Source organism: Dasypus novemcinctus, chromosome 4 (genome assembly GCF_030445035.2).
Source record: "Dasypus novemcinctus isolate mDasNov1 chromosome 4, mDasNov1.1.hap2, whole genome shotgun sequence".
Lineage (NCBI taxonomy): Eukaryota > Metazoa > Chordata > Mammalia > Cingulata > Dasypodidae > Dasypus > Dasypus novemcinctus.
In genome coordinates, this window is record NC_080676.1 from 2,195,137 (window position 1) to 2,208,671 (window position 13,535).

The following is a 13,535-nucleotide window of genomic DNA, read 5'->3' on the forward strand; positions in this document are numbered from 1 at the left end:
GAGGAGCTGAGCAGCAGTGCCCTCTTTAGGTGAAGGATGAGCACTCCTGTGTGCCCCAGTCCCCACCACTCCCTATTGCCAGACCTGGCCCACATCTCTCATCTACATTCCCGCTTGGCTCCTGAAAGCATTTGGATTTCGGCCACTGCTGGAGTGTCACATGGGCTCTTTGGAGACAGAAACAACATTCTTCATTTTGGGACCACCAGCATGCAGCCTGGTTCTTAGCAGGTGCTCGGTCATGTTTGTTGAAGGCTCCTCAGGTGAAAAGGAGGACATATGACAGGTAAAGGGTAATAATTATGATGCCAGAGACCTTGCCTAGATCTGAACTTCTGGAGAAGATTTCCCTAGAGTTCTGTAACCTCCTGAGGTTATCAGAAATCAGCTGCCATTGTTTTCACATTAATAACTTAATACGTGACAATTGCACCAGTGCCCTCAGAACTGCTGGAATGGTGATATCTTTCCACATTCTGTGTCTATCCCACAATTGGCCCATCGGTAACATCCATGATCCGTTGTTCTTTTCTTTTGGGTTCCCCGTCTATGCTGATTGTGTTCCCTTATCTGCAGATATGAAAATGAGAAGCGATTTCGAGAGGCAGTGGAAGAGGAAATCAGCTCTCTGTATAGAGTCATCGATGAAGCTAACTTGACAAAGAAGGATCTGGAGAGTCAAATAGAGAGCCTCCACGAAGAACGCAGCCTCCTGTCAAGGAACTACAAAGAGGTAGGAGGGCTGGGAGGGCTGGGCTGGCCCCAGGCGCCGGGCCCCGGACACCCGCCTGGCTGTGCTTCCAACACCGGGTGCGGCCACGCTGCTTGCCCTGGGCTGAAGGAAAAGACCAAAATCCTCTTAAATGTCCCGGGGCCCAGCTTGTTTCTTTAGGATTCTGCAGTGGCCCCAGGGCCAGGCTGGTGCAGAGCCAAGCAGTAGCGCGTGGGAGCAGTCGGGGCGCATTCCCTGCACTGAGGCACTCCACTGCAGACTTTTTTTCAACACTGTGTATGACAAAGTAACTCTGAGTGGATCCAGCCTGTGGTCTGCACACACCCTTAAGGAAATGAGCTCAGATCCCCGAGCGGCAGGACAGAGGGTCCAGCTCCCGGAGGAGCAACAAGGATTCTACACCTCCTCGCACTGAGGAGATCGAGGGGCTGCCAGCTGAGAGCCTGCAGCTCCCTTCAGGCTCACCGTGGGAAGTTCCTTCTCGTGTCCAACCTTAAGCCAACCGAGAATCCATAAGCCCACTTCCTCCCGTTCTCAGCTCAGTGGTTTGTCGTTGCTAGTAACATCATCTCTCAAAGACTCCAAAATTATCTTTAAATCTCATTCAGCCTAGTCTGATTTTGTGCCCAAATTCATTTTGCTGTTGTTGTTGCTAAGCTTTGTGTGTGTGTGTTTTAAAGATTTAATTTATTCCTCCATCACCCCCCTCGTTGTTTGCACTCACTGCCTGCTCTCTGTGTCCATTTGCTGTGTGCTTTCTGTGTCTGCTCGTCTTCTCTTTAGGAGGCATCAGGAACCGAACCCGGGACCTCCCACGTGGGAGAGAGGCACCCAACCACTTGAGCCACCTCAGCTCCCCAGTTTGTTGTGTCTCTCATTATCTTTCCTCGTTGTGTCTCTGTTGCATCATCTTGTTGCATCAGCTCACCACACCTGCCCACTGAACCAGATTGCTGTCTCGCTCGTCTTCTCCAGGAGGCCCCCGGGAACTGAGCCCGGGACCTCCCGCGGGGTCAGTGGAGCTCAGTCGCTTGAGCCGCCTCTGCTTCCCTGCTGCTGAGTTTTGTTGTAGCTGTTTTGTTTGGTCTGCTTTGGGTCTGGGCTTGTGAAGCAGTGTAAGAAACTCATCCTGGGGCAAAGAGAGCCCAGGTCCCGGGCCAGGGAGAGGATCAGGACTGTGAAGGCCCACGTGTGGCAGGGACAGAATGAGAAGTGGACTGCGCCCGCAGAGCCGCGGCTGGGCCCTGTCCTTCCTCCCCTGGAACTCAGGGAGGTGTGTCCTGCTGTTTCCAGGATGTGAAGGTGCTGCACCAACAGCTGGCAGGGTCTGACCTGCACCCAGAGGGTCCTGCCCCTGGCACTGGCCTGGACGACATCCTTGAGACCATCAGAATTCAGTGGGAGAGGCACGCAGAGAAGAGCCGCGTGGAGGCAGGAGCCTTGCTCGGAGCCCAGGTGAGAAGCAGGGCCGTGCTTCCCGCAGCCCAGGGCAGGTGTGCCAGCTAAAGACAAAAAGCAGACAGTGCACAAAAGGGGCAGGCAACGCGTTCACTCTCCTTAGATGTGGAGGAAATGCACATTAGAGTAATGGCTTTTTGTTTACCTAGCTAAAAGCATAATATGCCTGAAATGGTCACACTCGATGCTGGCGAGTACGTGGAGAAGCAGGCCCGCGCCTACATATTGGGGAATACACGTTGGTACAACACCTTCGAGTAAGGGATTTGGAGATGTGTAGTAAGAATCTCATAAAACCCAGATTTACCAGTTGAATAATCTAAGCACTATCCTAAAGAAGTAATTGACAATACAGATAAAGTTTATGTCCAAAAATACCCATTGAAGCATTGTAAGAGTGAAAAAAGGGGGGGGGGGGACATAAAATTTTAACGGTAGGATAATGGTTAACTGACCCATTGCCTAACCATGGAATGAACTATCAGGCAGCAATTAGAAAAGATGTGCATGAAGCATTCATGATAGCTTAGGGGAAATGCTGATGCTGTAAGATCAAATAGGGCGAAAACGAGGCTGACAAACTTTCTGTAAAGAACCAAATAGCAAATATTTTGGGCTTTGTGGGTCAGACAGTGTTTGTCACAACTACTAAACTCTGCCACCATAGAATAAAAGTAATCACAGGGAACAGGATGTGGCTCAGGCAATTGAACTCCCACCTACCACATGGGAGGTCCCAGATTCCATTCCTGGTGCCTCCTAAAGAAGAAAAGCAAGGCAGTGAGCTGATGCAATGGGCTGGTGTGGTGAGCTCATGCAACAAGATGATGCGACAAGAGACACAAGGAGGAAAAACATAATGAGAGGCTCAACAAAGCAGGGAGTGGAGGTAGCTCAAGTGATTGGGTGCCTCCCTCCTATATGGGAGGTCCCAGGTTTGGTTCCCGTGTGCCTCCTAGAAAGGAAGGTGAGCACACAACAAACAGACACAGCAACTGTAAACAATGGTGTGGGGGGGCAGAGGAATAAATGAATAAAATAAACCTTAAAAAAAAAAAAGTAGCCATAGGCAATACCTAACATATGAGCTGACTGGGTTGCACCAAAACTTGGTTTACAAAAATAAGTAGATTTGGTCTACAGGCTGTTGTTTGCCGCCCCCTTGTATTTACACTAGAGCAAAGCATGCAAGCCGACTAGGCGTCAAGGAAAGACTGAAATGAAGTGACTAAAATGTCAGTAGCGATAGCCGTGGTTGGCTGAGATGTTTTTTTTTTCTTGTTTTGAGTATTTCTCACTTTTTTCTATACATGCATGAATAATATTCATGGAGGAAATATAAAAATGGAGGGGAAACCATCTTTTACCGAGCTTCATAAATAATAAGAAATTATCCAGCAAATAGAATCTAGGAGGCTTATTCGTCCCTTCTCCATCTCCCACCCATTCATGACTGTGCAGTTTGGAGATGGGGAGAAAAGAGTGGAAGAGGAGGGAGTGGATGTGGCTCAAGTGATAAGGCCTCTGCCTACCATATGGGAGGACCTGGGTTCCATCCCTGGGGCCTCCTGGTGAAAAGAAGAGGAGAAAACAAGCCAGTGACCACATGAGTGAGTCGCCCAGCAAGATGATGACGCAACAAAGAGAGACGAAGGGGAGAGTCAAGGTGAAGCGCAGCAGAGACCAGGACCTGAGGTGGAGCAATTGACAGGGAACCTCTCTCCACATCAGAGGTGCCCAGCATGGAATCCCTCTGAATCCTAGAGGAGAAAGACGAGAAGACAAAAAGAGAAACAGATACAGAAGATCACACAGCAAGTGGACACAGACAGCAGAAACAGCTGGGCCTGGGCGGGGGATGGATAAATAAATCTTTCTGAAAAAAGAGTACAAGAGGAAGGAACACGTGATGGAAGTGGGAAAAATAAGGCTGGTGTTTGCAAGTAGGTAGGGGGCTGCTCTTTGGCTCTCCACCCCGGCCGCACAGGGCTGCCCCCTTCAGAGCTGTTTTTAAAGATGCCCGTGTCTGGGGCGGTCCCATCCCAGACCAGCAGAAGGACCGGTGGGGCTTTGTGGTCTCTAACAGAACTCCTCCGGGTGATTCTAAAATGCAGCCGGGGTTGACAACCACGAGTTATAAACCTACCGAAAAAACACAGGACTCTTCGTTCCCCCAGCCCCCGCCTCCCACGCGCCACAGGAACCTTCCCAGCAGGGCGTTCTCCAATTTGAGACCCCCAAATGTTCTCCAGCCCAGAAAGCATCTTCCAGTCCCCCATTTCTCCACCCCATACCCCCCTCCGATATTTCTTTTCTCTCAAACCTCCAACTGGGACAGGTCACTACACACGTTTTTAGTGATAAACAGGTGGCTGGTGAGAACACGGTGCAGCCCCGTCCAACCTCAGGCCTTTTTTTTTGAGGCTCATGAATGTTTTACACTCAAAGACCCTAAGACCATCCAATCCCGTTCCCTGTTGTAGAGCTGAGGGAACTGAGACCAGAGAGGGCAGCTGACTTCCTGAGATCACCCAGCTGGGCGGGGCCACGGTTTGGCTCTCCGACTCCACATTCAGCTACAGTGTTGCGCCTTGGTTTCCTTTCCCACAGTCAGTGGTTTGCTACCTTGCTTGTCCAGTGGTATAGCAGCACACTAGGAATTACTTCCTCAGGAAAGGGTAGTGCTATTAACAGAAATTAGTCGTGCATCGTGTGAAAAAGAAAAAACAGCCTAGTGATTGTTTTTCACCCTTCGCCCCCTTGATAATCATCACCAGCTCAAAAGTAGCCCAAGCTAATTCTGAACAGATATATTAGTGTCTTGTTTTTAATAGGTTTCTTGAAATGCGACATCTGGGAGGAAATAGCTAGAATTTGCTTTCGCCCGTGCTGCGGGGGCCTCTTGCAGAGCGGAGCTCAGAAAGTGTTTACAGAGTGCATAAATTCCTCCGATCACGGGCAGAGATCAGAACCCTCAGGCAGAGTGCCTGCACTGAGAAGTCCCGTCATTGCAGCGGTGCCCTCAGGGGCTGACACCTGCCCGCCCTGAGCCTCTCCCGGGCGTCCTGGCGGCAAAGCAGACGAGCTGGCCGGCCGCGCTCTCCAGGGCTGTGCGGAGAGAAGGCTGGCGGCGTTCAGGCCCACTCCAGCCCGGGGGCTGGACGTTAGTGGACAGGGTTAATTGGTGGCTGAGTTTGGGCTCCTCCAGAAGCAGGTTCTGGGGCAAATATCAGAGTGGAGGTGGCTTATTTGGAAGTCGGGGGCCGGGGGATGGAGGGCACCCCGAGACCTGGAATTGGAGGACCAGGTGTAGACGGGAGGGCACGGCGTGTCCCTGGATCACCAGTCCTCTGCGCTCCGCTAGCCGAGCGGCCCTTCCAGCTTCAGGAAGAGCAAAGAGAGGCGGGCGCCGGCGTGGGTGCAGAGATCGGGGTGCTCGGGGCAGGCAGGGGCGCCGGCGTCGGCCCCCTCACCCCCAGCGCTTCATTCTTTTAGCCTCCGAGCCTGTGGGAGGCCCTGGCTGAGGCCAGTGTGGCCCCCGTTCTCTGCAGCCGGGGGTGGGGGGTGCGGGCGCCACCGTGGTCCGGGCACCGGCCTCCCCAAGCCGCGCGATCAGTGACGGAGCCAGGCTGGCCCGGGGCACCTGTGGGGGCTTCCCGCCGGGACCCTCCTGCCTGCTCTTTGCAGCTGCCAAGTGGGGCACCCGGGGTGCTCAGGGACGCCAGGCCACGCGCCACACCAGCCCCTGGGCGCCGTGCTCGCCAGGGAACGCGTGCCCCCTCTGCAGCCAGCAGATCTTAAACAGACCCCCGGGGGACAGCGAGGGCTGCCGTCCTTCTCCCGCGTGCTGGCTCCCGGCAGAGAAGCGTCCCTGCTGGAGATGGACGCACAGGCAGGCAGGCGCCCTGGCCACAGCCCGCCCGGCCCGGCACCGAGAGCCTCAGGGCGCTCCTTCCTAAGGCATTGCAGAGCTTTGGGGCACGTTGAAGTCAGCCCCTCGCTGGTTGATGAAAGACCTAAAATTCAGAAATAAAATCAGTAGGCTGGAAAGAAAGAAAGAAGGAGGGAGGAAGAGGAGGAGGGAGGAAGGAGGAAGAGGGAGGGAGGCCAGCTGGGGTGGGATTCACCTCACTGCTGTTGACCCCTCCCCTGAGGCTGGTGCCCGCATTTTGTTGAGTTACTAGATACCTATTCGTCTTTTAAAATGTTTGTAGTAGGGAAGTGGACTTGGCCCAGTGGTTAGCGTGTCCGTCTACCACATGGGATGTCCACGGTTCAAACCCCGGGCCTCCTTGACGTGTGTGGAGCTGGCCCATGCACAGTGCTGATACGTGCAAGGAGTGCCCTGCCACACAGGGGTGTCCCCCGTATAGGGGAGCCCCACGCACAAGGAGTGCGCCCCGTAAGGAGAGCTGCCCAGCGCGAAGGAGGGAGCAGCCTGCCGAGGAATGGCGCCGCACACATGGAGAGCTGACACAGCAAGATGACGCAACAAAAAGAGACACAGATTCCCGTGCCACTGACAACAACAGAAGTGGACAGAGAAGACGACGCAACAAATAGACACAGAGAACAGACAACGGCGGGGCGGGGAGAGAGAAATAAATAAAAAATCTAAAATAAAATATATATTAAAAATTAAATTAAATTAAAAAAATAAAAATGTTTGTAGTGGCCTAGCTCAAAGAACGGAAGGTTTGAAAGAAAAGAGTGTTGAAGGGGGTGTGGGGTGGAAATGGGAGCGGGCAGTGGAAGCTGTTTTCGGGCTGGAGAACTTATGGGGTCCAGCGCGGGCGCAGGCCCTGCTGGGGAGCTGCTCCTGGTGCCGGGAGGCAGGGGCTGAGGAGCTGAGCACGGAGGAGCAGGAGCCGTCCTCCCGTGTTTCTTTTTGTTTATTATTAGCTTTTCTTTTTCCCTCCTGTTTCTTTTGGTAGCGTTCATAACTCTTGTGGTTTTCCACCCCAGCTGCATATAAGAATCACCCAAAGAACTTCAGAAAAAATCCACAAAGCCCCTCCCCTCCTTCTGAGTTAAGTTGTTGGGGATGGGGCCTGGGCACAGGCTTTTTTTTTAAAGTAATTTTGCCGTGCAAGCAGGATAGAGAGCCACCAGCAGGTTACCGGGAGCGCAGAGTGGAACTCAGGGCAGCTGTCGGTGGGACTGACGCCCCCCAAGGCGCTTCTCTCCAAAGGCCCCCACAACATGCCTGTTTGCTTCTCCGAGCGTTGCCCGTTAGGACTTGAAACGGGTGAGTCAGGCCACCCAGGAAAACCTCCTTCTTTGCACCTGCGCAGTCGCTCGTCACAGAGCGTGGCCTGAGCACAGGTGCGCCAGGGCCAGCGGCCATGGCGGTGGCCTGGGGGCTGCGGTCTCTGCCAGGCCCGCTCTGAAGCCCTGGGCTGCGACCGGCCCCAGCCCTGCCCCCTCCTTCCCCCGGGCAGCCCAGCCGGCCCCCCGCCCGCTCCCCAGGCCTGGTCTGCAGCCCCCCCAGGAAGGCTCTGTTTGCCTCTTTACCCTCCTCCCTTTGGCTGACCCCACTCCCTCATTTCCAGAAGCTTCTTCTCTCTGCCCTGCCCGAGTGGAGCAAGGGCGGGAGGGGAAGATGGGCGAGAGCTCAGCCGCCTTGTCGTGGAGCCGGCCTGGGGCCAGGGGCTCCGGAACCAGCGCCTACTCGCTCCCCTCTTCTGCCTCGAGGGCCGCACTGGCCTCTGGCGGGTGGAAGGTCTGGGCCGGGGACCCCATCTGAGCTGCACCCTCGGGCCTTCAACAGGCAGATGGCGGATTGTGGAGACTACCACGAAGGAAGAAAGGTGAACGGGCCGAAGTGAGCCGTGGGGTTTCCAGCTACGCCTTCGGCTGGAAGAGACTCTAGAACTTCCCAGTAGAACTTTCTGAGCTGATGGGAATGTCACACAATCTGCACAGAGCACAACACGGTAGCCTCTGGCATCTCATTCCTGAGCACTTGCCATGTAACTGATAAAATTCAAGAGCTGCATTTCTTAATGTCAGTTATTTTCTATTTAAATGGCTCCACATGGCCAGCGGGTGCCAGAGTAGGCAGTGCAGGCCCGGGAGGAGACGAGGGACTTTGGATATCACAAACAGCTGTTGCTCCATAAAAGACAAATAGTTTACTGAGGCTGTTCTGTCTATGCCTTTTCTTTGCTGGCTTTTACCAGGAAGAGTCAGTATTTTCTAGGAAATGTGAAATTGGATTAAAATGGGTTTCGGAGGGAAGCAGATGTGGCCCAAGCAGTTGGGCCCCCGTCTACCATACAGGAGGTGCAGGTTCCATGCCCAGGGCCTCCTGTGAGGGCAAGCTGGCCCACGCGGAGCGCCGGCGCATGCTGGAATGCAGCCCTGCACAGGAGAGCCGCCTGCACAGGAGCGCCGGCCGACGTGGAGAGCTGGCGCAGCAAGATGACGCAGCAAGAGACAGAGGAGAGAAAATAAGAAGACGTAGCAGAACAGGGAGCTGAGGTGGCGCAAGAGAGTAATCGCCTCTGTCCCACTCCAGAAGGTCCCAGAATCAGTTCCTAGAGCCGCCTAAAGAGAATACAGGCAGACACAGAAGAACACACAGTGAGTGGACACAGAGAGCAGGGAATGGGCGGGATGGGAAGGGGAGAGAAACAAATAAAATAAATCTTTAAAAAAAGGCTTCTGAGGTGCCTGGGGCTGGCCTATGTGTGGTGCCGTGTTAGCAGGTGGAGGTGCTTTTCGATAAGAACTGAAAGAGCAGAACCCGCAGCACTGGTAACCCGGGGTCTCGGGCCCCCGATGGCACCTCCGTGAAGTCAGCCTCTGGGTGCTCACGGCACCCACCCAAGGGTGTCCCCTGGCCTTGCGAACCCTCACGAGAGGTAGCAGGGGAGCTCCACGGGACTCGCAGCTTGCTTTGAACTCTTTTTTATTTTTCATTTTATTTACTTTTACTTTATTGAAGTATTTTACTAGGTAATATTATATAATACATATCAGTTGGCTCAAAATTCAAATCCAACTCCCATTCCACCCACCCTGTTTCCTTCTATAAGGTCAGCCGATGTTATCCTTTTCTTTAGTACCTTCCAGAGACAGTTAACACATGAACAAGGAAATAGGCGGCGGACTTGGCCCAGTGGTTAGGGCGTCCGTCTACCACATGGGAGGTCCACGGTTCAAACCCCGGGCCTCCTTGACCCGTGTGCAGCTGGCCCATGTGCAGTGCTGATGCGCGCAAGGAGTGCCACCCCACGCAGGGGTGTCCCCCGCGTAGGGGAGCCCCACGCGCAAGGAGTGCGCCCCATAAGGAGAGCCACCCAGCGCAAAAAAAGCATAGCCTGCCCAGGAGTGGTGCACACACAGAGAGCTGACGTAGCAAGATGATGCAACAAAAAGAAATACAGATTCCCGTGCCGCTGACAACAGAAGCGGACAAAAGAAGACACAGCAAATAGACACAGAGAACAGACAACTGGGTGGGGGGAAAGGGAGAGAAATAAATAAATCTTTAAAAATAAAAATTAAAAAAACAAACAAGGAAATAGTTATGTATTTTCGCTCTCTTTACACAAATGGTAGAATGCAGAACTTACTGCTTAAGAGATGCATGATGTTATACCACAGGAGTGGCAAGTGATGGCCAGAGGCCAAATCTGTTTTTTATTCCAAGGTGTTTACGTGGTGTCAACAGCCGCAGGTGAACCATACCAGCAGAGCTGAGTAGTTGTGACAATGACCAGCTGGCCTGCCGTGCCTCATGTACTTACTATCTTCCACTTGCAGGAAGAGTTACCAAGCCCTGTACCATGGCATGAACGTGCCTGCACTGGTTTAGCCAGTGCCCTGCTGGTGAACATTTAAGTGGCTTTCTGTCTTTTGCTATTACAAATAAGACTGTAGTCACTAACTTTGTATATCCTCCATTTCCAAACATGGAAATATATCTGTAGGACAAATTCCTAGATGTGGAATTGCTGGAGCAAAATGTATGGGTACTGAAAATTTTGATGGATATTGCCAAACCCTCTGTAAGGGTTGTTATGATTTTCATTCCACCAGAAATATTTTGAGAGTGTCCATCCTCACACTTGGTGATCTTTGTCACTATTATAGGTTAAGAAATAGTTTTATTTTGCATTTCTCATATTATGAAGAAGGTAGAACATCTCTTTACATGTGAATTTCATACCTATTTCCTTTTTGTGTATTATTGAATATATCTTTTGCCCATTTTTATTAGGTTTTGAACTTTTTATTATTGATTTGTAGTGGCTCTTTATATATTAGGAAAATTAGTCCTTTCTGTGATATGAGTTGCAAATATATTGCCAATTTTTCGCTTGTCTTTTTACTTACTGCTTCCAAGAATATTGATAGCCAAGGAGAAAGGGATGTTACGGAGTCGGATGGGCCAGTGTTTGGTCCCTCTGGTTGTACACTCCAACAACGTCTCCCAGCTGGTGGGGCCGGAGCAGGAGGGTACAAGAGCCATTTATAAAAGGGAAGATAAAAATGCCGTCATTGAGGTAGGCCCTGCCGGTTCTTTGCCTGCTCTTTACCCTGCCTGAGATAATGTACTCACCTTCTAGAAGGCATTCCTAGCCTGGTCCTCCAGGTTGTATTTTCAAGCCGACCACTTTGTGAGCAGACACCTAAGTGACTTTCTTTTTTTCAAAGATTTATTTATTTATTTATTTCTCTCCCTCCCCGCCCCGGTTGTCTGTTCTCTGTGTCTATTTGCTGCATCTTCTTTGTCCGCTTCTGTTGTTGTCAGCCGCATGGGAATCTGTGTTTCTTTTTGTTGCGTCATCTTGCTGTGTCAGCTCTCCATGTGTGTGCGGCGCCATTCCTGGGCAGGCTGCACTTTCGCGCTGGGCAGCTCTCCTTACAGGGTGCACTCCTTACAGGGTGCACTCCTTGCACCCCTACACGGGGACACCCCTGCGTGGCATGGCACTCCTTGCACACATCTGCACTGCGCATGGGCCAGCTGCACACGGGTCAAGGAGGCCCAGGGTTTGAACCGTGGACCTCCCATGTGGTAGATGGACGCCCTAACCACTGGGCCAAGTCTGCTTCCCTAAGTGACTTTAGGTAAGGGGTCACCACCTCCACCAGGGAAGCTCCACTCACGCCATCATCCCAAATCCATCTATGGAGCCTGAGGCAGGCGTAAGCCCTGCGCCTGGCACTGCGCAGCTCAGTCCCCAGCTTCAAAGAATGCCCATCGGGCCCCCTGTCTTTACTGACCTCAAAGTTTATCTCAGATGAACTTCTACTAGTCGCTTCCTCCCATAAAGAAGTGTGGGGGCCCTTCTCTACCTCTAAAGTAGATTTGCAAAGATGAACAACCCGAACACCTGAGGAATCAAGACGCTGCAATCCATACCCAACATCGAGCGGTGTTCTAGAATAACACAACGCAGTGGAGTCTCTTCTTAGGAAGGGACAATCTCACTAAACCAGAACAAAAATGTTGTAACTTAGACTTCTCTAATAATTACGTTAAGAGGAAAAGTGTTGAACTCATCGCTGAGCCTTTTCTACTTTCATCGACACAGTAACGGGGGCAGAAGGGCACGGAGCCGTTTGCTCTTCCGTGTTTCCCTTGGCAGTGGGACGGAGCCTGGGAACTGGTCCCTCCCCCAAGCAATCCTTGTGAAATTAAGGGAGAAACGCGGCTCGGCCCAGCCAGCGATTCTGCCAGTGTTGAGGTTTAGCTGAGTCGGGCACACACGTCTGTGAGTCCTGCTGAGCAGAGCCCAGGTCGCTGCTGAGGGTGGAGGGCCAGCTTCTCCAGGGAAATCCCGCGTCTGGCCGGGGTCGGGCAGGGTGTGCCGCCTCACAACCCGGCCCTTGCTCACTAAGGCTGGCGTGACGCCTGTGCTGCAAGTGACTTCCAGCTGCCGTAACAGCCACCGCTGACCCTCCTCGTGAAAAGGAGACGACTTCATCCTCTTCCTGAGCCGTCCTGCTCGACCGCCCCGGCCCCGTGTGTGCCCAGCACGCAGTAGGGACCTTCCGGAAATGGCCCTCGAGCACGTCCAGGGGTGCAAAGCCCTGTATGTCCTCCGGGGGAGCACGGCGGTGAAGGGGAAATTGTCCCTGTGCACAGGGTACCCACAGCCCAGCGCAGAGGCCGGCTGGGGTGAGCAGGGAGCACGGGCTGGCTGGAAAGACCCAGCTCGCTCTTCGAAGGACAGACGGAGAAGGGCCGGGAAAGGGGGACCAGCAGGGCGCCCGCTGAGCACCCCAAGCTGGAAGCACGCGGCTCCCTAAGGGGAGGCGGTGCGGTTTCACCCACTCACAGGGAAGCACCCTCGGCCAGCCTAGGCAACCTGCCAGGGTCCAAGGTCACCACCAGAGAGGACAGAGCTGGGACTCAAGCCCCACACGCCCCCTCAGAGGCAACGCTTTGTTCTTCCTTCTTTCGAAGCATTGATTCTCTTAAAAGCTCAGCTATGCGGATCGCAGGGGCCCGGGCCCGGGAATGACATTTTCTTAAGAATGAGCACGTGGCGTCCTGTGGACCGGGGTGAGGCGGGCCTTGGTGGAGGGGAGGGGCGAAGGCTTCTGTCAGGAACTTTCCACGCAGGGACTCTGTGCCCGCCCCGTGGGGCCAAACTGAAGCTCCTTAGGACGTGCGTTGGGAGCCCGTTTCCTTCTCCCGGCGGTGGTGGCCGCAGCCGAGTTAGCACGTGGCCGCGAGCGCTGCAGCTGCGCCGGGCCGGGCGGCTCTCTGTGCTCGGGGGAGAACAGTGCTCTCGTGAGCCCGGCGGTCACGGCTGCAACCCACAAGGCTTGAGCCCCCTGCTCGGCCACGCGGCCACCGCCCCGGGAAGGGCGGACCACCTGCCCGCGCAGGCCGCCGGCTTCTCCACCTGCCCCTGCCCGCTGCCCCGGCTCCCGCCGCCTCCCTGCGCTCCCCGCGCCCTGGAGGGCCCGCCGACTCCAGGGCATCCCGCGGAGCTTGCAGGAAGGCGGCTAAGCACGAGGGCCGCTGGGTGGAGAGGGCCTCTTCCCCTGGCCGCACCCCGTCTTTATCCCCAACAGTCAGGCTCTCAAATACTTACCTAAAATCACGCTGCGTAACTCATGGAGTCAGAATCTAGACTAGAGGTTTCCAGGGGACGGGGCGGGGTAGGGATGGGGCGTGAAGGGCTTAAAAGGTACAGAGTTTCTATTCGGGACAACGGAGCAGTTTGGGGTATGAATGGTGGGTTTGGTAGCACAACCTTGAATGAAATTAACAGCACTGACTTATATGTTTGAATGTGGTTGAAAGGGGAAATGTTAGGTTGTCTGTATAGTACTAGAATAAAAAAAAATTTAAATCCAAGGAACTGCACAACACAGT

At 53.6% G+C, this 13,535-nt stretch overlaps 1 protein-coding gene across 6 annotated transcripts in view; it reads left to right on the top strand.

The window, feature by feature from the left end:
• LOC101441506 (transmembrane protein 108) overlaps positions 1-13,535 on the top strand; it is a 438,561-nt gene that overhangs the window by 394,134 nt on the left and 30,892 nt on the right. For 5 of the 6 annotated variants that reach the window (XM_071214504.1, XM_071214503.1, XM_071214505.1 and 2 more), the window contains 2 exons: positions 577-733; positions 2,027-2,188. In XM_071214504.1, coding sequence (XP_071070605.1) covers positions 577-733; positions 2,027-2,188 — 319 coding nt within the window. The remainder of the gene's footprint in view (positions 1-576; positions 734-2,026; positions 2,189-13,535) is intronic. The other variant, XM_071214508.1, reaches the window with a different exon arrangement.